This window comes from Pyxicephalus adspersus, chromosome 1, assembly GCF_032062135.1.
Source record: "Pyxicephalus adspersus chromosome 1, UCB_Pads_2.0, whole genome shotgun sequence".
Lineage (NCBI taxonomy): Eukaryota > Metazoa > Chordata > Amphibia > Anura > Pyxicephalidae > Pyxicephalus > Pyxicephalus adspersus.
Window position 1 is genome coordinate 14784799 of NC_092858.1, and position 24735 is coordinate 14809533.

At 37.6% G+C, this 24735-nt stretch overlaps 1 protein-coding gene across 1 annotated transcript in view; it reads left to right on the top strand.

Annotated features, from left to right (window-relative positions):
- The window catches only part of PIWIL4 (piwi like RNA-mediated gene silencing 4), a 102505-nt gene that overhangs the window by 16903 nt on the left and 60867 nt on the right, over positions 1-24735 (top strand). The window contains exons 2-4 of the mRNA XM_072402699.1: positions 1803-1878; positions 4187-4232; positions 19662-19787. Coding sequence (XP_072258800.1) covers positions 1807-1878; positions 4187-4232; positions 19662-19787 — 244 coding nt within the window. The 5' untranslated portion in view covers positions 1803-1806. The remainder of the gene's footprint in view (positions 1-1802; positions 1879-4186; positions 4233-19661; positions 19788-24735) is intronic.

Consider the following 24735-nt stretch of genomic DNA (forward strand, 5'->3'; position numbering starts at 1 on the left):
GCGACCCCTATTGCTTATTATTATCAAGGCAGGTGTATGAGCGCACTCGACTCCAGACCGCGGGAGACCGCGCTCGCTGGTCGCGCTTCCAGCGAGCGCGGATTTCTTTGATGAATCAGGGCCAATGTCCTTGTTCATGATGGGGAGTTTATTTTGACTGTGGGGATGAAAAATATTTGTAGTGTATTTTTTTACTGTGCAAATACTGTATATAAGAACTTGCAACCAACTCCTTTTTTATGCTATAGGCTCCAGCTTTTAGAATGTTTCAGAAGAGTTTTAAAGTAATCTTAATGTGAAAACATGTGCATTTCAAATGTGTGTGCAAAGAAAGAATGAATAAAAATCCGTCAGTAAAAGGGTTAAGACTAACTTCAGCCTTGAGTTATGTAATATACTAATAATGGATGTTTTTCCCTGCTGTACAAAGAAAGGTGGAGCTCTTATAATATAGCATTTGTTCTCTTGTTACTGCTGGTTTTACAAGGAAACTTTTGGAGACTCATAACACTCATAACCATAAAACTGGATCCTGATATTGATTCAAACTCCTTCTAAAAATGCTTGTATCAATTCTTTTCGGCAGATTTAAAAATGTTTGCATTCGCTGACCTTGAATGAGTATGGAAATCAGTGTTGATTATATTCATACTTTGTTTGCTGCAAGTCTGTTCTCGGATAGAGATTTGCTCACTTATGTGTCAGTAGAAGTGACCTTTTGGGTTAACACCTTGACATTGGCAGTTTCCAGCCTGATGACTATGGTGCTAAAAGAAATATCTTAAAAAATAACTTCCCCCATGCCGTGACCCCTACACTTAACCTAACCAACAGTGATTAATTGCTGCTACAAATCTCTAATGCCAGCAATTAACAGCAATCTGTAGCTACTGGTATACTCTGAATATTTACTTGAGTTGCTAGTTATGTGTCACTAAGAAGTGATATGTTGCAGCTACAGATCAAATGTGTACTTCATCATTATAATACATTGCTTTTACAAATCACTGTTACCGATATGTAGCTACGCTGTGGAGGTAAATACAGAGTGATTGTAACTGTTAAGTATGTTGCTTGTGCAGCACATGCTCAGCTTGCTAAGTAACTTTGCCACCTCAAAAAATAATTTTGGAGTCTTTGAAGTTAGAAACATAGAAATTTAGTTTTTTTTTTATTATTATTTTAAAATTGGAGGCCCATTTATATATTTGCGTTGTGGTAACTCGCATATTCGGCTTTGCCATGTTGCAATACTAGGGCAATTTACCTGAAATAATGGCTTTTGTGCTTTGATGGATTAGAAGTTTATTAATTTTCAGTGGGTACGTATGCTAGGATCAACATAATGTGTGTTAACCTACTTGCATTTCCACATCAGACAAATCTAAATGGGACCTGAAATTGGATACTTAAGACTGCTAAAACAAGCATGTAAAAGAAAAGACATTCAATCAACCTTAACTAGCATTATCTGTAGGTACATCTAATAGATAGACAATTTAATTAGAGTTGATTTAACCCAGTATTCAAGAAATATACTTTGACAACCCCAGTTTTTTCAGAGACACATGAATTATACAGTGTATACTGTAAATCTGAAATGAACAATAATGTCCTATATTATAAATATGCATATAGTGCTGAAATGGAAAGCGTGTTTCATATTTGCTTGTAAAGTTATTTTTAAAGTTGGATCAGGTGCAATCTTGAACTGCCGCTGAATTAGGTGAAATTTAAACTTTCATCTTACTCAGCACTGTCCCTTCTTTTTGTCACTTAAATGTGGCCTTTTCTTTTTACAGAGAAATGTCTGAGCCTCCTCCTAAGAGAAAGCTGTATGACAATGAAAACAGCTCTGCTGCTGGGTCATCCAAAAAGGTAACATTGCAGCATATGTCCTCTTTGTAGTATGGATGGTGAAGAAAAACTGCACTAGGCTTTAGCTCGGTGTGAAATTAATAAATTGCATCCTGATTATACACAGAAAAATCTGCAGCGTTTTCTGTGGTTAAAATAAAAAAAATTATACATCAAACTGCTTTGTATTGAGAAAATGTAAGTCATCCGTGCCCATATCCTCGCATCATATCTGAACAGACCTAAACTAAAACAAAAGTTGGCAAAATGTGTAGGTATCCTAAAATACTAGCCATTACAGTGGGACATATTTAACCCTTGTAGATTAAAGCTGGGTACACACGTGCAATATTAGTCGTTGGAAAGGATCTTTCACGATCCTTGGATCCGCTAGGACGGTCGTTTGGACGACGGGCGCTGTACAAACAGATTCTCATCCGATATGGGCCCTGAGCCGATTATCGGACGAGAAGCATTGCAAGTGTGTACGTAGCCTTAGAAACATTTGCTTTGAAAACACATTGATAATGATGATGATGTTCATAAATGTTTTAGAGATGAAAAAAAGAGGGCTTGACTGAAACTAGTAAATGCCAATGGCTACCAAGGCCAAGATGCACGTGTGCACAGGTGCAATGTCCTTCAAAAAAAGGATCCCTTTGGTCAACTTTCCATGGCGTTTCGTCATGACTGCTCCTAATATCACTGAGAGACATGAGAGACGCTATGCATAGGTGGGAGAGAGCATACAATGTCATTCTCCATGCAAAGCACATGCCTGGTACTGCTCAACTATTCCAATGTCAAGCTCCTTTACTTTGGATGTTCTGAACCTGAAGGACTATGTTGTTTTCCATGTACCTGTGCCATGATAAGACGTGGCAGAGACATAGAGAAGTTCTTATTTAAAAACAGGTATTGCTCCTATTCTCACCAAAGGAAAGTTGGCATAAGATGGGGGCCAACCCCATCTTCACACCTTGTTCTGTTTCCTAAAAGAGAAAACATTATTAGATAAAACACATTTAAATAAGAATAAACTGATTGAATTACCAGTTGTCCTGACCCTCCTTATATAGAAATTCTTCATGATCTCAATTTTTAAGAGGATTCCACTTTGCCGAAATATAGATGTGAAATAAATAAATAATGAATATCAAGCAAAATGATTATATTACAAATATTAGTTTAAGGCAAATGTTACTATAAAACATGTATACTTACAGAAATGGTTTGCTAGAAGAACTCACTTGGTGTCCCAGCAGAACCCGCACAGCCTTTAAGGATCAACATCATTTTACCTTCATATTGCCAGACCTGGACTGATTTTGAGTAAATAGGTTGTGATATGCAATATTTTATTTATTTGTAGTTAAAAATTCCTTATCTGTGTATAGTAAATTGTTTCCATTATACCTTCTCTTTCTTCCCTAAAATAAATAAAAAATTAGTTATTGAATAGGAGTCTCAGGGCCCCATTTATCAAGACAATGATAACAGTCTCAGTTTAGTTTTTTTTAGCAGAATGTATTTAAACCATTCTGTTCTACAGTAATGGTTTAATCTAAATTATACAACCCAAGAAAAGGCTTCTCCCAAGGTGGATCTAAAAATAGGCACACCTGACTAAAAACGCCTCTCTTAGACTGTTAAAAGACCTCTTTTTTTTAATCCTTAAACATGCCATGTTCTAAGGAGTCGTGGTGAATGGAAATAGTAAGGGAATATAGGAAACATAAAGGATCTTGTTGAAAAACATTATTTCTGTTGGGAGCTGTCAAGTTCATTAGGGCTATATACAGATCTTAAATTATATATTTAAAATAAGTAAATCAGAAATAATTATATACTTAGCATACTTATACTGGGCATAATTTGCTATTGATAATTTGATTGGTGCTTTAGGGTGACAGTTGTTCCCCATCAGGTCTGTTCTATAGATGTATACCTCCACTTGATAGGTGATCAAATATATCAGATATCAGCTCATATCGGAGTGTTCTGTTGGCTTTGCTGATTCTATCTTCAGTCCCTTATCAGATTTACCATCTTTGTATTATTTGATTAGCTTGTTCTGACAATCACTCTCTACCAGTGTTTCGCTAGCAAGATTTTGTGGAACCCTAGGAGTTTATTGAGCAATGAGCAATTTGAGCCCCCCCAGATCAGTTTTAGTGACACCAGTGGTGAAATACTGCTAGTCTATACCCAGCCTAATTTGATAAAGATTGACTTACTTCAGTAGAATAGTTGATATTCTGTTTTATATATATATACAGTATATATATTCCTGTTTTGAACTTTTTACTTTTTTCTTTCTATTTTTTAGAGCTGTTCTGAAGCAGATGAAGCAAGTACCAGTGGATGCACCGTTAGTAAGTTATATATATAGTTTTTCTTTACTTTCTTTTGTTTTTCTTTACTTTACTTTACTAGTCACTGCTTTCTTTCAGAAAAGTATCTCAAATAATATTTTTACAGATCCTGGGTTCATATTCATGAAAATACTGGGTATTTGTTCTCACTCAAAGAGAACGTAAATGGAAGAAAAATTTGGGAGCTGTCTGGAGGAGAATAGAGGGGGGAAAGTTTTAGCCTGTTTTACTCTAGGCACAAAGAGTGTTCTTGTGTCTTTTGTAATGACTTTAAAATTAGCAAATTTGTACTAAGGTTAGTAATTAACTTTCTCCAATTTTATCTTGTTTGTAATACACTTTGTGCACTCTTTCCTGAAGAAAGAACAGGGCCTTTGATTGCAAGCTTTTGTTAATGATTTTGTAACAGCAAGTAGCTGACAGGGGTATGTGCTCTGTGTACCTTAGTATTTGTCCAGAAAGGCAAATCTTTACCCAAACAATCTTTTATACACGGTGCTTCCTGCCAGCCCTGTTTAACATGATCAGAGCGCCCCTTTACTCGGAGCCTTATTTGATCACACATAGTAGTACAAGGTGAAAGCACCCATCTATAGTTGTTGGTTTTCTTTATTTTTTTTTAACGTTTTATGTACAACTTTTACCTTTTCAGACTTGTTCTACTGCATTAAATCTTCTGTCAAATCTCTATGACATGGAGTGCCAATATAAAAAATGATGATGAAACACTTTAGATGGATTTTTTCAATCACTAATTATGTATGAATTGTGTATGCATATATTTGTGTGTGTGCATGTGCTGGAAATGAGATGACTGTCAATAAGTAATTTAATATCTAAGTAGCTAGAAGACTTAAAAACCCATGTAAAAAGCCCTAACAAAAGATAGGATCCTAACAAAAGGCAAGTCACATTCCATTGTAGCTAAAATTGATATAATAATTTATAATTAGATTTTGAAACAAACTTAGATTTACACTCATAACCATTAAATACATCCTAAATGTCCCTCATATCCTAATGCAGTAAATAGGAATGCATATATTGAAAATAGATAAACCCAGTGGGAGTAAAAATAGGATATTACTTACTAAAATATCTGTGTAACACATATTACATTGTATATCTGACAAGTTACATAGACTTGTTTTTCTAATATTAATGTGAGAAAGAACAGCAAACGATAACTAACCAATTCCAAATAAATTCTTTAGAAAGCTAAAACAAGAGAAGTGGTGGAACCCTAGTAAGACAAGTAATATGAACATGTAATTAGAAAGATCGGCTTGTAGCATATCATTACTGCCACTTTCTCTGGAGTGATCTATTCTTAATGGAGAGAAGATATGAGCGTATCCTTTTAAAAACAGATTTAATTGATTTAGTAAATCAGATATCAGTTAAATAGAGCTTTTCAATAGTTTTTGGTCTAAATGCAGATACAACTCATCTGCCAGGTGACCCTTCTGTTTTTTTAATATATAGACAGGCATTACTGGCAAGTTTTCTTTTACATTATTGCACTTGTCCGTAATGCAATGTGTTTTATTTATGTTCGGTGTTAGAAGAGTGATTTAACTGGGGAACAGAGCCAGCCGGCTTCCATCTTAGAAGAAATCAGTTTGCTGTTTTGTGACATGAGTTATATATTGGAGCTGTCAAGAATTTCTGTCCTAGATGGACGATAGCTATTTTTTTTTGTCTAATGTTCTCTCTCTCTTTTTTTTTATTGTGTTGTTTGAAAGCTCAAACTTAAGAGGAATCAGCTTCTGAAAAGAACATAATATACCCAATGATCTGTACTCTATAAATTGTGGATGTACACCTCATTTAGCATGCTGTTCAGTATGCAAAAGATAACAAGTAGTGTTGTTAGAAGTAGCTTAAAGTGCAAAATACAAAGTGTGCCATACATGAGGAGAAGAACAAAGGGCTGCAGCTGTATTAGGGAGCTGAGAAATCTCGGGTTTCCTGTCTCTGTGTCAGTCTTCTGCTTCAGCTGATGAGAAGTGAGTGGGATCATGCAGAGCCAAGCGCCCTTCAGTGCTCTATCATGACAGACCGTGTGAAAGTCATACAGCCCATTTGATCTATACAATTAAAGAAACTTCTGAATTGCCTTTACAGATGGAATCTCTGCATACTACACAGCAGAGTGTGGCTGGAGGAGGCTATCATTTGATGTGACATCTGCACAAAATTCTACCTCAACAGAATCTTTTAATTCACTGTTCCCAAAAGAGATACACTCACACAATTCATAGTCACAGTCATCAAATACAAACTCCCCCCAGTCCTCTTAAGTGTATTGCTCATTATTGTGTAGGTGGGCATACTTTTTTTTTATAAATTCTTTATTTATTTAGGGTTACAGAAGGTCAGTGACAACACGTAAAAAAACATTTACAAAGTGATATTGCTCATCGAAATGGATATCGGCAGTTCACCTTTTTGCTAGATACCCGATGAGATCAGACAAGTAGGAGGGATTATTGCAGAAGGGACATTGACTGTCCCTTCCTGCAATAACGGCCTGCCGTTAATTCTTAAAAGTGGAACTAAAGTTTTTATTTGGAAAGCAAAATACATCTGCCACTGACAAGCTCCAACATGACAACAAGGTCACTAAGCTATATCTGAACAATTTTTTTTATACATGCTTTTCTGTACCTGTTTTTCCTTTATCCTGAAATCCTGTAGTAGCTTAATGCTTCCTGATGTAATGGTGATCTTACTAACTGTGTCTCCACTACTGCTGAGCCCCCCAGCTCTGCTGAGCATTTCCTTTACACCTGTTGGTTAATTCAGTGCTCTCACTGCCCAGCTTTTGTGTTAACCCCTTGTGTCCCAGTCAGTTGTTTTCTAGCCGGTTACCTTGTGCTGTTCCAGTGTTCGTCTGTGTCTGTGGATATTTCTGTGTCACCTGTGCCTTCTGTTGCTTCCTGTGTCTCCTGTGTTCCCTGTGTCACTGGTGTCTGTCTCCTGGATCCCGCCTAGTGATTTGGTACCGCTTATCATCCTGCCCACCCTGGTGTGCCCAAGGACTGCAACCTGGTTGCAGTAACCAGCAGAGCAATATCCAAACCACTAGAGCAGGGCAGTCAAACTCTGGCCCGGGGGCCTAATCTGGCCAGCATGTCCTTTTTTTCGGCTCCCAAAGGAATCCTAAATATGAATTGCACCTGGCCCGCCGCTGCATTAAAGCATCATCGCTGCTACAATTCCCGGCATCACTCGTTTTTATAGACCAGTTGCCTCTCAGCGTATGCGTGACCCCGCTTTGGACTGTTTTATAGACACAAATAATGGCGGGAATTGTTGCACTAGAGGCTCTGGGGAAGACCTGGTCACAGCTTATACTTTGCTCTTTGACCCTTCCCAGGGCTCACACTGCCTTTGTGCAAGCTGTAGCGTCCCCTAGAGACTCCAACTCCCCGAGCATGAAAGCTATTATGCTAATAAAGCCTGGTAATCCTTCCTTGAAAATGTTACCAAACCATATCTAGCGTCCCTACCTACTTTCTCTGTGCTATACTGTGTGTGGATCCATTTTAGGATTTTGTTATTATCTCGTGTTCCTTCTTCAAATACTACCGTCTTCTCAAGTGTCTCTTCAGCTTCTAGTCATCTGCTGCAAAGCTGGTGAAAGAGTTGTTCTTACCTTCAAAGCTCAACTACACCTCCTCATATTCTACTTCTCCATGTGTCTCTAGACATTTATTAATTCCCAAAGATGCTTCCTTTCTGTGCCATTTTCTGTAGCTCCTTGTTCATACCATAAAATATTCTCCTTGACCTAACTTAAGAACCTTCTTTCCACATCCACATCAAAACCCTAGTATATGAAACTTTAAACCCCACCTGAAATTATTTCATCTAAATCAGTGGCAATGCAAAAAAAAGCAAAAAAACAACACACTTGCATTGATCTGGTTTTTTTTTTTTAAACATCCCTAGTTCTATCACAAAGATTTTATTCATTTAGTATGGTCAGATCCAAGGTATATACATAAATTTGAATTAATTTGTATTACATTTTTTAGTTAGGTAAAAAGAAAAAAATATGCATGTAGTATTTTCATGTTTACCATGTAGTTTTTTTCAGTCTGCAACTGCAAAAGGGGCTGCAGCTATCCCAGCTGACTTTACACTGTGAATAGTCTGATTAACCTTTGTGGTTTGATCTCCCCTTCCTTTTAATTTATACTGACCTTTTCACTCAGACATAAGCAATCAACAAGTAAGTAGTCATTGGAGGGGCTTAGGTTATATAAATAACCCCTTTATTACTAGAGCTAATTGAAGGTTACATGCCCAGGCCTTGTGATTACCTCGCCTACCTAAATCATTTTACATTCTTTATAGTATACACACAGTATTTTCCCGAGAATTTTTTTTTAAGCTGGGTGGCTAGAAGCTGAAGGCAGGTGGCGACCCCTGTAATGTAACCCAGTAATCTGCTTTTAAATACCGCCCCGGGTCCCCACCATCCCCGCTGCACGCATCTGCAGTTAGATGCAATGCACCATGCAGGATTTCTGCTTGGTGCATCGCATCTAACTGCAGATGCGATCACCATTAGTAAATCCAGGGGGTGATACCAGCGGAGATTTCCCACTGGCAGCACCCCCTGGATCTACTGCCTGCTCTCCTGCGGTGGGGATGTCCCCGCCCTGCTTCATTCCCCTGCTCGCATCTCCCGGAGGCTGATCTCGTCCATGATGCCTCCACCGTTCTGGTACACACAAAACGTGGGAAAGAAGTGATGAAGCCACAGGTGGTGATTGACTACAACAACACCATGGGAGGTGTGGACAGAGCTGACCAAGCCATGACATTCTATCCAGCGATGAGGAAAGAGCAAAGGAACTACTACAAGAAGATTTTCAGGCATCTTGTTGAGCAGTGCCTATGGAATGCCTACGTTCTGTACAAAAAAAATCGGAGGCCTGTGAATCATTCAGACTTCATTTTGCAAGTTTCCGAATCCATAGTCAAGAAACACCAAACACCATTAGTGGCTATGAATAGACCTGGACGTCGTGCTTCCACCATTGTCAACCCAGAACGCCTGACCGGTCGTCACTTCGTTGAATACATCCCACCAACCCAGAAAAAGGCAGCACCTACAAGGATGTGTGTGGTTTGCTGCTCAAAGACCGAGGAAGGAAGAAACGCAAGGAAACCAGGTTCTACTGTCCTGACTGTGATGTTGGGCTTTGTGCAGCACCCTGCTTCAAAATCTACCACACCCGGGATGTCTACTAAAAATGTATATATTTTTTTTTCTCTAAAATCTGCATTTAATTTATCTTATTATTTATCAATAGTATTGCACCCTTGTTTGGAAAATTTCAGTTAGAAACTTATGATAAAAAAAATTTTTTTTTGATAAATTACACTGTTGTGGCCTATTATTTCATTATTTTTTATAATTATGTATTATAATTATGTAATATATTATAATTTATGATTTATAATATAATAAATATAATTATTATACCCAGGAGTTAATCCTAAGAATTACAGGCCCACAATATAAACAAAAATTTCTACGAAAAAAAATAGGATCACTTTTTGCGTCAAAAAATGACAGAATTAGAACGCTAGGGGGGTTAAAGGGGCCCAGGTAGAACACTGCATTTAAAACTTTCATCCAGTACTTATAACTTCCAATACCAGCATACCTCAGTTTTTTTTACTAGTGATTTAGGCAGATAAACACCATTTTTCATTTTGTACTTCAAGATTTAACCTATATTCTAGCAAGTTTTTTTTGTCTTTTAATTATTTATTTTTTATCCTCAATCTAGATTCTTTTTACTCAGACTGGATACTGGTGGACCAGACTTTGTGCAGTCTTAAATTGACAATGACGTCCACTTTAAATTAGCTAAGGAGAACAGCAAGATCCACTTGGAACTTTCCTCTTTCTGCCTTGGTTCGGCAGAACTTCGGCTGCTAGACCCCCCATTCTTCAGAACGTTAGCCAGCTACTATCCATCCAGTACTTGGGATCTAAGCACCCACCTTGGGCTTGTACCTTTCATCTCTGAGTTCTCCATAGAATTTTTTTTAAATGGGGTGGGGGAAGCCATAGCTGAATGGTCAAAAATGGAGATACAACAAAATTAGTACTTCCAGTTGTTTGTGAAATATGTATCCAGTAACCCTTATTATTATGTAAGCTTCCTACCAACCCTTTTTATGTCCCATTTTCCATCACTTTTTTATTGTGCTCCAACTGTCCAGTGCCCCGCCATTGTGACACAACTTTTTACTAATGTCTGTAGTGTAGTAATCTACATTGTGGTGCATCGGGGCAACCCTGTTAGAAGTAATTAGTTACTTATTTTTAGAGCTGCTGCTCTGTGGACCCTCCCTTACCATGGTGATAGATGGTGCCTAGTTCCATGTAGAAGCTATAATCAAGCTTTCAGTGAGAGACAGCATCCTGTTAGTTCTGCTTGCCATGATACCATTGGATCATTTGTTTACATGTTTTCTAAGATCTAATACAGTCATACCTCAGCTAACGAAGATAATTCGTTCTGGAATCACATTTGTTAGCCGAAACGTAATTTTCTATAGGTTTCTATAGAAAATTGTTTAATTCATTCTGGATGCTGGCCACAATTTAAAGATAAGTTTTAAAAAATAGTAAAAAGCACAATATAAAAGGGCAAAAACTCACCAACGGCTGAAATAAACAGCTCCTAGAACGGCCCTACCTGTCAGTTTGATGCTAAGACTCTTATTGTGTGCACTGAAAACACTTCAGCAAAATTTCAGCTCAACACGGCTGCGTTATGTTAGTTCACGCATCCACTAATACATTCGTTAGTCGAGTTTGAAAAACAGCTAAGGAATCACTGTAGGTGAATATTTCTCATTTGATGCCAGTTGCAATTGTTAGGCCTTTTAGGTGACTCTTTGAATCCCTTCTCCTTGGGCCTTTTACACATTTTTTCTCACCAATACGTTGGCTTTTTTTCTTGGACATCTAATAGTTTCAGAATTTTTTGTGTGCCTGAATGGGCAAGAGTGAAAGTAGAATTTTTGTATTCACTATAAAGATATTTTATTGGAGTCCAATGAGGGACATCGGACCCACATATCTCTGTTTATTATCATGTTGTTGATACTACTTTGTTACTAAAATTATACATTTGGGTTCTAGGAGGGGTTATGTCCAGAGCTAGTTTAGAGTATTTTTGTTTACCAGGTAGAGTGACCTAAGTGACCCAAACATATTAGCAGTGGTCACTATCATTAGCTTTGATGATAATTCTATAATAATGATTGTTTCTGGTTTTAGATCCATGATAATGCCGTCACAGAACTAGGAGCATGCACAAGTGTGTTCTGCTACTTCAAAACTTAAGTGTGTATCTTCATTTAGCAGCCTGTAAAAGATAATATTTGATATTTATCTTTCTGGCCTATGGGGAGTTAAATCTTGTTTTTCTAAATTGATCTGTGCACTGTTGATATGTACCACTTCTTTGTTTATAATTCATAATTTTCCCTGTTAAACATTTGGTTTCCTGTCCTTGACAACAGGTAATAAAGTAAGTATTAAATGCTCTTTAATAGGCTTTTTTCTGATGGAACAACAGGATCACCTTAGCATTCTAACAACGCAGATATTTATGTCTAAAGATATTAGTTTATAATATAATTAGTCTTTTAGTGCAGTTGGCCAAAGTGCGTCTTATGTAACACTAGTACTCAGCAGAACTGCCCAGTGCAAATCATTTGTTATAAAAAGGTTCTGCAACTATTTAAACAAACCACAGGAACAAGGTGTCCAAGGAAAGGTTTTTTATTTAAAAATACAGTACGATCAATGGGAAACATGATGTTGCATGTTCTTAGAGACAGATAAAATATCAGGTTCTAATGATGTATAAATAAAAAATAAATTAATAAATAACCGTTATTAGAACAGGTTCAAAGCATTTTTTGCTGGGTTAAATCCCATTCTTGGAATGGGACTTTTAGGTGCTTTGTGCAATAATATACCTAATGACAAGAAAATTTTGTTAAAAAGAAAATGTTTCTTTTTAATAATTCACTGTGAACATGATCAAATTAATCCAATTCTTTTGATAATATACCTGTTTATTTAAATGTATGTTTATCATGGTTCATTATCCCAAGATCAATGGCTCAGTGGTTAGCACTCTGGCCTTTGCAGTGCTGGGTTCCAGGTTTGAATCTTGGCCAGGACACTATCTGCATAGAGTTTGGAGGTTCTCCCCATATCTGTGTGTTTCCTCCAAAAAGATGCAGTTAAGTTAATTGGCTTCCCCCAAAAATATACCTTAGACTACATTATTAACATATGACTATAGTAGGGACATTAGATTGTGAGCCCCTTTGAGGGACAGCTAGTAACATGGCTATTGACTTTGTACAGTGCTGTGTAATATGATGGTGCTATACAGTTTAGTAATAATAATTATCAGATAATATATGATTAGTAACTAACCATTAATAGATGATTAGTTACTAATATTATTCATCTGATAAATTATGCATCATTAGTTGATATAACTTAGTTTTAAACTTTCTTTTCTTCTTTTTTTTCTTGGCTTTCTGTTACTGCTTTGACATCTAGTCCCGTGTTCATGTGTAAGCACCCGGGAACATGTGGGACACGAGACTCCTATCAGCGAGGGACTCTCTCGAGCCCCTTGCTGATGGTTTTGCCCCCACCAGGAACGCCCCTGAAGGGAAATCTGTATGCATTGCGGAGGAGAGGAGGAGAGGTTATTTTAAAAGGGGTAGGCAACACCTACCCGCCTGATTGCAATTTTCTAAATACTCTCCACTCACCTATGTCCCCATCCCTTGCTGGCGCTGCCATCTTTTTCCTCCCTTCATCTAGGTTCTGATTTGTGATGTAACTCATGCACGGCTCAGTGTTTTTATTTAAAGCAGGTAAATATGTTTTCTGCTTGATCGCAATTCTTTTTTTTTTTTTTTTTTGCATACCTATAGTTCCACTATAATAGTAAAGTGGTAATGACGATATTTGTGTACTCATCATCCATTTTAAGCTATTAGCAGCAAAAAAAAAAAACTATGATCCCTTCTTAGTTAAAAAAAAAAGTTTTACATTTAGTAAACGTTCTACCCCACTACGAAAGCCTGCATGGTATAAAAATACTTGCCTCGTTCATAAAGTTGTGGCCTTGACCAGTGCCTTACAGTCTATGCAAGCATAATGTCCTGGCTGGGACATTTGTCTAGCGTGCACAGGCTCTGTGGCCATATTCATCCTTATGCTTGGCTTGTAGTTCTCTGGATGGTTAGGCGTTGTCATAGGTGTGTAATTTTCAAAAACAGAACTTGCAGGATGTATATGGAAGTATGAAATAGTTACAAATCCTTCTATTTTCTTCTGTTTGAATCCTGTTTCTCATTTGTCACATCGGCAGATTTTGTCCATCCTATTTGTTCCAGTGACAACTTTTAATTTTTGGATGTCCATACTTTCTGTCCTGATGATGATTTACAAAGGGACAAAAAGGATGAATCTACCCAGTGAAGACACAAACAGCAAAACTAAGGGTTCCAAATATTCTAATCTCTACCTTAAAACATACATCAATTTTATAAATATATACAGTATATTAAAAGCATATAAAGCCAAATATTTAAATATAGACATTTAAAGGATTTTACCATTATAAAATGCAAGTCAAAGGGTATTTAATAATTATTGTATGATAAATCCATGCACCACAAACTCCAAAATCCTTCAAATACATAATTTTATTAATGTCAATCAAATACAGTATTTTTATAAAACCAGGACAACAGGTAACATAGCAGGGCCCCACTATATCAGATCACTTTATCAAGTGCTGTTTGCAAAATACAAAAATAAATCTTCACTTGTGCTGCTGAACGTAATAAAAGGAATATAGAATCAATATGTTCCAGTAATCAGAATCTCATTTGCCCTTAGCTAAGTGTCCACAGGCATTGTTTTCAAATTCGTGTGAATTGCAAACATTTCTGTGTTTAGATACCTAATGGTGATTGACCTATGTAGCCTGCAGATCAAACACAATTTAATAGGACATAGTGCACACGCAAAGCAGGTCACATGCAGCATTTAACTTTCCATGAGCCCTGCTCAGTAACAGTAAATAGGATTTTGATTGCCTGCATTTGTGTGTGTTCTAAATGCAGAAAAACACAGCCACTTAGCCTTAAGGTATGATCAGTCCTAAAAAAATCTTTAATTTCAGAACCACCCTGATGTAGATAGCTACGTCAGTTTATTTCTCACATTGGTATATATCCTAAAAAAATAAAGTTGATAAGGATTTGAATCCTGGTGAGTGTTTTTTATAACATCAGTTTATCAATATGATTGTTGTCCACAAATTTGCTGGAAAAGTTGACATGTTATCATCTTAGATTCCAGTATAAATCACCTCTGACAAGTCTGCCAATTATATGCAGATTCTAATGCAGTTTGCATAGGCATATAAATATACATTCACTGAGATTAACAGAGCTTGATATCCAAATCTGAAAGGTATATTCAGCAGCCTCTGTGAAACATGATGGTATATGTAAACCATAATGCACTGAATGAATGAATATTCCTTTTTGTACCAACTCTTGGCCTTGTGTCATGTAGCTACCCTAGTAGAGCAAGCTGTCTGTATAATGCCACATTTCACTTTTACAGTCTTCCAATCAAAAAGCAAGGAGAGGTACTTTTAGGTTTTTAGAACTATATTACAGTTCTCATTTAAGATGAATTTAGGCAAAAAGCTCAAGCGGTAGACAAAAGGTAGTACCAAAAAAGGTAAATGTTACCACAATTTGTAAATATTAAGGCTTAGTACTGACCCTACTTTCCCAGCTACTGTGCCATAAGAGCCATTGTAGTAAATACATTGTGTTCAAGGGTCACTTTTAAAGCAAATGTTACATGCCTAAAGCGTACCCAAACTCAGAAGTTTTACTTTACATAAAAGGGTGGACAACCCTTTTATTAAAAGTAAAAATTTAGTTTGTGTTTTTTTTCAAGTGCAACACCCTTTAAAAAAAAAAAAAAAAAGGGTGCAGCACTGCCCTCTTAATTCTTGATCGCCTAGGCAAAAGCCTCCCAGGATACCTATGTCACGCATCCCAGAAGGCCCTTGGCCTGAGCATCTCAGGCATGCGCAGAAGGAGCCCTTTCATCAATAGAAAAAAACATTGCCAATCTCTTGGATGCGCAGTGAGATCGGCAAGTTTTTCCCAATCTACATCACCCGATCTCGCGCCTGCGCAAAGGTAAATCAGAAGAGAGGAGAGAGGGGGCCGCCAGGCGCACCCTTTGTGCCGGGCTGAAAACAGATACCAGGACGACGTGGGACCCGATGGAAGAAACCTTCCAACGGATGGACTGATCTGCGGGATTGAAGGTAAGTGTGATTTTGTTATTGTTTTGAGTTTACTTCCGCTTTAACTAGAATCTGTCTTTAAAATGTTGAGCTTCCTAAAACCATTTTCATTCGCATGGTTGCCACATCTCAGTGCCTGAGAATTATGACTCCATTAGATTAAAATGCAAAAGCAGCACTTGTAAGAGCAAGGAAGAGAAAAATAACAGCTTCATCTTGGACTCTAACAATGAGAAAACTGACACATAAATATAGATGATGTTTATTATTTTGAAGAACTTTTCAGAAAAGGAATTGATTTTACCTTCACGGCAGCTCTGTATCTCTGCACCATGATTTGAAATATCTGGAGGGTGGCAAACTTTGGCTTTGTCAATATTTTTTCACATCTCTTGTTAACACCTTGACCTGTGCTTAGTGTTATGTACCAGCTTTCTTTTATATCTTTGAAATATCTACTCTTATAAGAAATTCCATGCATTTCAAAAAGTAAATACCGGATCATTAGTTTGTAGAAAGCATAAAATAGCTATTTCACTGAGATAAATTGAAAGATAAATAGATTTTATATAACGCTCCACCATACATGTAACAGCAGCACAGCAGGGAAGAGACAATGTGAATCTTGCCTTCGTGTGAAAGTGATAGCTGTTCCAAATACTTTTTATTCTACAGAATTCAAAGTATATGAGAATACACTTTGGCACAGTACAGGAATGCATTCTCAAGGGATTTGGGATCCTTTGCATTTCAGGTGACATCACTAATTTTTACATCTCAATTAATTTTTACCTAGCATTTTTAATCTTTAGGGGCTACCTAATTATTAGATCCTAAATATCTAAGTTTATGTGATGCAGTATATTTTATTGGTTGTAGTTACTTGTGTTTACACTTTAGGAAATGTGAATCCTGAGTATAGAGGAATAGCAGCTCCATCTCTCTCTGATCATTGTATTTAATTCCAAGCCACTCTTCCACACTTTAATGCAGACATTCATCTTTTCACAACATCTTCTCCCTTGGTCATATATTCTCTTAGGTTTTCTCAAAAAGAATGCAGTACACATAAATAAGGTTTGTCAGGTATGGTACCAGAGGCCTGCGCCACAGGTAAAATATCTTCTTCATGCATTAATAGTGCCCTGAACGATGTTCTCCAGCTTGCACAGGAGGTTACAAATGTTCCTCGGCTCTGCAGTTTAATGTTGGAGGGACTGCTGATCTTGTTTATATTGTCTGGATAAAATTAACCTCTGGACAGTGCTGCTATATTGGCTTTCATCCCCTAGCAGCAATCTAGCCAGGTAATAAACTCTGAGCAGAAAGGAACTGTATGCTGTTTATATGAAGTATGGTTTAGATGGACAAGGGCTTAACTTTAACCTCTTCATCATATACAGTATACTGTCACATTTCAACAGCGGGAAACAAAAATAAACCTGGAAATTGGCCAAAGCAATAAATCATTGCTTCTTTGAGTTTTTAATTTTCAATGAAACTTTTGATTACTGTAATAAACTGAATACTATAATGAAGGCCAGGGGAAACATGAACTACAAATGTGTCTTTAAAAAGCCCCCCAGTTCTCCTCCGCACTTGTTTTTTTTTTTTTTTTTTTTTTAAAGAGTTTCCTTGATACTTTCCTTTTTTCCTTGGGTCTTCTAGCCAGGTATTTGAAATCTTGGTCTGCCATCATCGGTATTGTATTTTATTCCATTTCAGTTTTGTACCGTGATTCCAGGCCAACATGTGCAGTGTTCTCCCCAAGCCCCTTTTATCCCTGTTTACCACCCAAAATTTTTCAATGTCCATCTGGCTGTTATCAGACAGCTGGTCAGGCTGGGCTTTGTGTGGAGTTGGATGTCAGTGAGCGTTGGCATCCTGCCAGCGTTGCTGGAGAGAGCTCTACCTAATTGATACAAAAGTTTTACTAGTTTTACTAAAACTTTCTGAGTACACTGATTTGACTCACTACCAGGCATTATTTCCATAACATCCTAGGCTCACATTAAGGGTGTTATTTAATCCTAGCCATCATTCTGTCAGAAAAATGCACATTTTTTGGGTGGCAATTGCTGGAGACAAGGTGGGCATTACAATGAAAAAAACATAATACCCCAAAAACTAGAACTCTCCCTCTTAGCTGGTCATAGGTTACAGAGTTAATTCCACAAATAGAATTTAACATTGCAGATTTCAAATTTAAATTAAAAAAAAATAAAAAGAGTAAAAGAAGGAAATTCGTGTTGTAGTTATTTAAGTTATGGTTAGTTATGTATTTATTTAAAATGCATAGATATATATATATTTACATAACTATATAATAACTGCCCCACTGACTTTATTTCATTCCAGCCTTCCTATTTAACTGAACAAAAGTATTCTGACCAATCTTTGGCTCAGTTATTGTGCGGCAAGTCAAACCATGTACAGAAATGCACAGTCATGGCCTCACTATTGTGCTGCTAGTATTATGTTTTTCAGTCACAGGATGGGGTATGTTCTCTATTGGGCTACATTGTTCACTTAAATGTATGCCAGCTGTGTATTTATCTGCTTGCTTGAAGCATTTATCTGCTTGCTTGAAGCGCCATATAAAAAATGTAGGCAATTATGTTAGTTTAAAAAAATGGCTTCATGACTTTTGAAGGAGTACAAAAGAGAACAAACCAAACAGTTTTTATTTTTCGGTAGCCATACATAATTTCTGTATATATTTTTGCAGTCATCCACTAAATTGCTCTTGTTTGATACATTTTTGTATAAAGAAAGTACAACAAAGTGAACAAAAATATTCATTATTGTTCTTCTAGGATTTAACATTGTATTGAGCTTTTTTAATGGCTATCATTTGTGTCTCTATTGATTATGACTATTCCAAGTCCAAGTTCCAAGCCTTTTGTTTCTTGCTGAAAATAGCTTAACAGTTATCTCCAGGTAAACAATAGCCCTCATTCTACCTCCTTTCAACCCAACCTGCATGTTATTTTCACCTTGATAAATACATATACTTTATTAAATCTGCCATTGCCAACACTGTTTCCTGGCCTGAGGATTGCAAATCCAGCGCTATGGAGGTACCTGAGTTAGGCATTCCCATGCAGTTCTCTTTTGCTGTTATCACTGTTGTAGACTATTCTTCTGGATCCAATAGGACTCAACTGATAGGTAATAGGAAGTGCCTGAATCATGCAAATAGCGATGTGGACACCTGAAGATGGAACTTCCTTCTGTAAACAGATAAAGGAAACCCGGTACTACATTGTCACCTGACCATGGCTTTAGGTAAGTAACAAGGTAACAAGGGCAGTTTGTCTTTCTTTCTTTCTTTCTTTCTTTCGTTCTTTCTTTCCACAGTACAGTTGCATAAGATACCTGGCTCCTAGATAAGGCTCCTGTGCAGGGCAGCTTGGGGTGGGAGTCATTCCCCTCAACTAATATAGTATTCTTTTTTTGCAAAAGTGGTTCCTAAAGCAGCCCTCAATCCCTCCACAATCAGATTCCATTCCGTCCCGCGCCATCCTGGATTCTTTCTTAGTTTTGGAACAGCGTGCACTGCCAACTTTGTCTTCTTTTGCTTCTGCTTACGTCACCTGATCTCATACTGCACAGATGACGTTTCTTTCTTAAAAAAAAAAAAAAACCAAACAATTTTGCAATTGCCCAAGGGAACAAGCCAAAGGCTTCTGGGGATATTTTACAAGGTTTTTTTTTTTTTAATGGAATCTTTGTTTTATTATAAAAAAAGGGTTATCCACCTTTTCATGCCTTCTTAAAAATGTCAAGATATGTTCGCTTTAAATTCTATTACATGGGACTATTACTGCATTCACTGCGGCCTAGAGACTGTCAAGATTTAAAGAATTATTTAAAAAACTTAACTGCATGTGTCAGAAAAACTTTAGTTATGTAGTTCTAGGATCTGCAGCTGATGTAAGAAAAAATAATCTGTTTTGTATAGCTTTCGTCTCCTCTGCAGTAACTTTACCAATCTGTGTTTCTTTTTTAGGTAAATTGTCAGCAGGAGATGGCAAATTTGTTTTGGCAGAGAGAGGACGGCGAGTGTCACGCAATCTTCAGGACCTTGGGGTCTACACTCGACAATCTATGACCCATGTGAAGGATCACAAGACAGGTATTAGGATAACAGGGTATTTTACTAAAGAAGTACAGGGTTCTCCCCAGGCACTTTTAGCTGGGTGCACCACCCAGGACTTTCCAGCACCCACCCGGCTGTTTTTGGGTGGTTACCAAAGAGTTTGGTCACAATACAGGGGCTGCCACCCACCTAAAATTTCTTCCCACCCGGCTTAAAAAAATTTCTGTGTTGAGCACTGAAGTATAAGATGTTCACATAGTAGGGTGAGTGATCATATTGCTTAATGAATTAGATGAAGTATGCTGTGTGAGTGTGAGAGTGAATGTCACCCAAGGAGAGCAATATATTACTGGCAGGATCTCCAGGTGAAAATAAAGGGAGAGAACAAATGTATCTACCCGTACATCTATTAATTACATTTTTCTCATGGGTTTAGCCACACTTAAAGAGAATGTAGCAGCAGTAACAAGTCTCTGGGACTGATTTAGTAACAGCCTTTTATTCCTTTGAAAAACAGCCACACTTTGTCTGGAGGAGCACTGTCATCCTAGGCTACTGACTTCTGGTTTGTACTTAACAAAAAGTGCTCATGAAGTTATCAACTTATTGGATTTCTGTCAACAGGTCGCTTTCTGTACATGCATTTTTTATATAAAAACTTTGACTAAGAAAAGCTTTGGAAAAAAAATGCTTTCACTAAGTCTTTTTTCTTCCTAACTTTTCAACTATATAATGAACAAGTGTCACCTTGGCATAATGGGCTTTATTCACAAATGTGTCTGGAATAGGAGACTTAACTCAGATAAACTCCCTTTTATGTAGTGCACTATGGAAACAGCATTTTCTGCCGCAACACTTTTATTGTCTTTGCCAAAAAATAGTGATCCCCAAAATGAGTAGGTGCATGGAAGGGAAAGCAACCTATTCAAAGTTCTGGTGCTCAGAAATTCAGGTATTGACATGGTAAAGTACCTGTTCATGCTCCTCTTGGGTCCACAGATTGAAAGGAGCCAGCTGTAATTATTCCTGACAGTGCTTTCTCAAATATCCCATCTTTGTCTTCCCTGCTTTGACACAAAAAAGAACTTTCCTGTTGCAAATAATCACATTTTTAGTTTATTTCCTTATATTGGCAAACCGGGAATTTGGTTGACAAAGGTTACTTCTCTGGGTAAATAAGCTCCAGCTCAGGTTTTCAAAACCTACGGATCTTTTTTTCTTTGGAGGAGTGTTGCAGAGTTCATTGCAGTAGATGTATCTATAATCATTGAATGTTCCAGGAATACACTTTTAAGTTGTTAAGATGGCAGTGCCTTTTCTTTTTGTACTGTGGTAGGTATGTGTGAGAGTTTTTCTTTCCTCATCCTTGTTTCCCTGTGAACAGAGCACAGTGGTCTCAGTAATAATGCATAAAGTAGCACAATAAACACTTGCTTCCTGCTGTGTGGACTTTATGCAGTCTTGCGTCCTGCTGTCTTATGCAGCAGCATTGCTGTGTTGCTCATCTATCTAGAATTTTTTTTTAAAGTAATGACTGTCAGAACAATTTCCTCTCCTTCCCAGTGCCTGCCATATCTTATTTTAGGAGAAACAAAAAAATAGTTTTATAGCATTCTAAATCTCGCCTCCATGTTATGAAATTTAACTGCAAACAAATGAGAAATTATACACATATTAGACGTCCGTATAGTGATGACTCTACAAATTGATATCATATCTAAAGAGCAAAAACCACTTAAATGTCACTGTGATATTGTTTTATTCCTTACATGTGTTGTTATAACTTCTAACAGTTCTATTTAAAGCAGTGGTAAGGATGTTGCACAAGTTTGTTGTTGCACCTAAACTACACCTACCCAAAGTTAAGCATGTTTACATCAAAAGACGAGGTGTATTTGTGGTAAGTTATGCTGTTTTTTTTGTAGGGGTGTTGTTTTATCGTTGTTTCTTGGATACACCTTTATCTTTCTGTAGCTTTGCAGGCAACTTATGTTTGTAGGTTGCCTTTACTGTAAGAGGTTCAAATTGCCTAAATATTTCATAAAAAGAATTACTGATTGGTAAAAGAGTAGTTGTTTTTATTGTATAGAAGAACACACAGTTCTTTTAGTGTTTGATTTAGCACTTTTGTAAACCTATAAAGCAGCTGTGAGAAGAAGCAACCAGCGGGGTGTCATAATATACACAATACAGCCAAGGAAGGTTGACAAGTAATCAACTGTGTCTTTTTGTTTTTTTTTAACCTATTCGTATGCAGTAAGTTGCTAGCTACTGGAATGCAAAGCTCGTTCTTCACTACACACTTATCCCAGCAGCATGTTTATGACCAGAAAAAAAGTCTCCACTCTCATCTTGTATAGGTCCACTCTAAAGCTGGACTCTGGGCACAAAGATTTCCATTTTTTAAAAAAATATATATTCCTCAATAACCACAAAGTATATTAATCCACTCTGAGGTCAGATCAAGGTATTACCTTATAAAGGTAGTGACAACATCACATGTGCTAAGACTGAGTTTAGGAATAATAAAATAATAATAGGGAGGAACCTGGCAGGTTTATGCACTAAAAGCTGCCCACTACAGGAGATAGAAGACCAATAACCCTGCACAAGGAGAAAACAGCAGTGACTATAGTCACTTTATTTCAGGATGCTCCTACAAAAATACAACAGAAATACAAAAAGCACTATTGTCTATTGTATTTAGACAATATTTCCTCCCCTGGAATGCAGTGAATGAAAGCATGCAATCAAGAAAACACAATGGTGCTACTAGTTTACTTTGTTTAAAAAAATCTGAGTTCTAAAGAAATTCAGTAAGTATCAAGGTAGAACCTGAATGTGACTGGTTTGGGAAACTTCCTAGCACTGGTACTTTTATTTCAGTGATCATGCATGTCAGATACAGCAGGGATGGTGTTTTATCATCTAGGACAGGGGTGTCAAAATCTAGTCCGCAACCTCCTTTTTTTTTTTTTGGCCCCCAAGGGAATCCTAAATATGAATTGCAGCTGGCATTGAAATGGTGCCGCTACTACAATTCCCAGCATCACTTGCATCTATAGACCAGCGGCCTCTCTGCCTATGGGTGGCCCCTCATTGGACTGTTTTATAGACGCAAGTAATGCCGGGAATTGTAGTAGCGGCATCACTCCCTTCTATACACCAGCCGCCTCTCTGCCTATGCGTGGCCCCACATTGGACTGTTTTATAAACGTAGAGAATTGTAGTAGCGGTGCTATTTCAGTGAAGAGGGAGTTTCAGCCACTCGTAACATTAAGCCCCGCATTGGACTGTTTTCTTGTCACAGGGAATTGTAGTTGCGGTGCTATTTCAGTTTCAAGTTTGGCCCGCGGCTTTGTTCATGGTTTTAATTTTGGCCCACTGTGAATTTGAGTTTGACACCCCTGATCTAGGACATTACCATTTTAGGATTACCAGATTACCACGATTGAGAATAGGGTTGGACTGGTTGACCACACCAGTACCTGGTTAAAAATCATAATTACTCCAGCAGCAATCAATGCTCTCTGTATACACCTCAAGGATTAACTTGCTATTTTTTTTTTTATTATTTTTTTTAGCAACCAATAAAAACAGACATTTACAAAACTCAATCTGGCAAATACAGAAGACAATATCAAACATGAACATGAAGGGGCATACAGTTTTGTAAAAGTATTCATATCTAATGACATAGAGACAACATACAGTATGCCACGTTGTGGTAATAAAAATAAAAACACATAATATTACTCCTGTTATAAAAATAAGCAATCTTCTATCAGGTTTTATTGGCTGCTGATTTAATATTAATGTAATAGAAAGAAAGAGGGGGGAGAAAGAAAGGGAGGGGGAGGGGAGGGACTGACAAGTGACAAGGGGGGGGGGGGGGAATAGGGCAGGGAGGGAGGGTTGACAAACAGTGGAGGCGCCATAATTTCATGGCAGTGTTAAAGTCATACCAATAAAACCAGGTACGTATTGGTCTGCGTGAGGACCGATCCCCTGAACTCACAAGCTCCTCCAAATATTGAATATCGTTCACCCTGGTCAACCATTGTTGTACAGTGGGCGGAGTAGTTTGACTCCACAATGGGGGGATGCAGGCCCTGGCCGCATTTACCAGATGGCGCAGTAATGACTTTATAGCATTTCCTTGACATTGCTGATATATGGAGCAGGGCAAGCTCCGGTTTGTCCCTAATCCACACTCCTGTCAGCCTTTGTTCAATATCCGCGACATCCGCCAAGAATGAAGCTAGACCAGGGCAGCTCCAAAATATTTGTAACAGCGTACCTGTATGTTGCCCACAACGCCAACACACTTAGCTGGTATGTGGAAAAAGTTTTGTCAGACGATCAGGGGTTCTATACCACCTGGTGAGAAATTTGTAGTTAGTCTCTTGATATCGGTTGCTAATAGAGGCCTTGTGTCCGTAGTATAACATACGCGCGCTAGAGCTTTCCCACATTTGTTATTATATTCATAGAAAATGCTCTGCATTTATCTAGTTGGGACTTTGCTTGAAAACAGAACTGCATATTTATGCAGTTCCACTAATTGTGCTTCCGTGTCTGGGGAGTGACCACGTTTATGTCTAGTCTCTAGGTCATTTAGATCCTGAAGCAGCTGCGTCAGTAGCTGCTGGCGCTCTTTTTTAACCCTATGGCCTTGCTGTATTAACAGACCGCTCACATAGCACTTATGGACTTCCCATACAGTCAGCGGGCTAGAGACAGACGCTTCATTCAAAAAAGGCCAATATCTCTTAACTTGCTATTTTGACTTATTGTAAATATTGGAAGTATACTAGCTAGCAACGCCAATGTTTTATCAATATTGCCTATTTACTGGGCAGTGCATTTAGGTTTACTCTTGTGTGCAGGAATCAAAACGCCCACGTTTGTGCAAGTCCATTACCCAGGTCTTAAATTATGCATACAAAGAGCTAAACAGGAAAGAGAGTCACCTCTTTAGCTG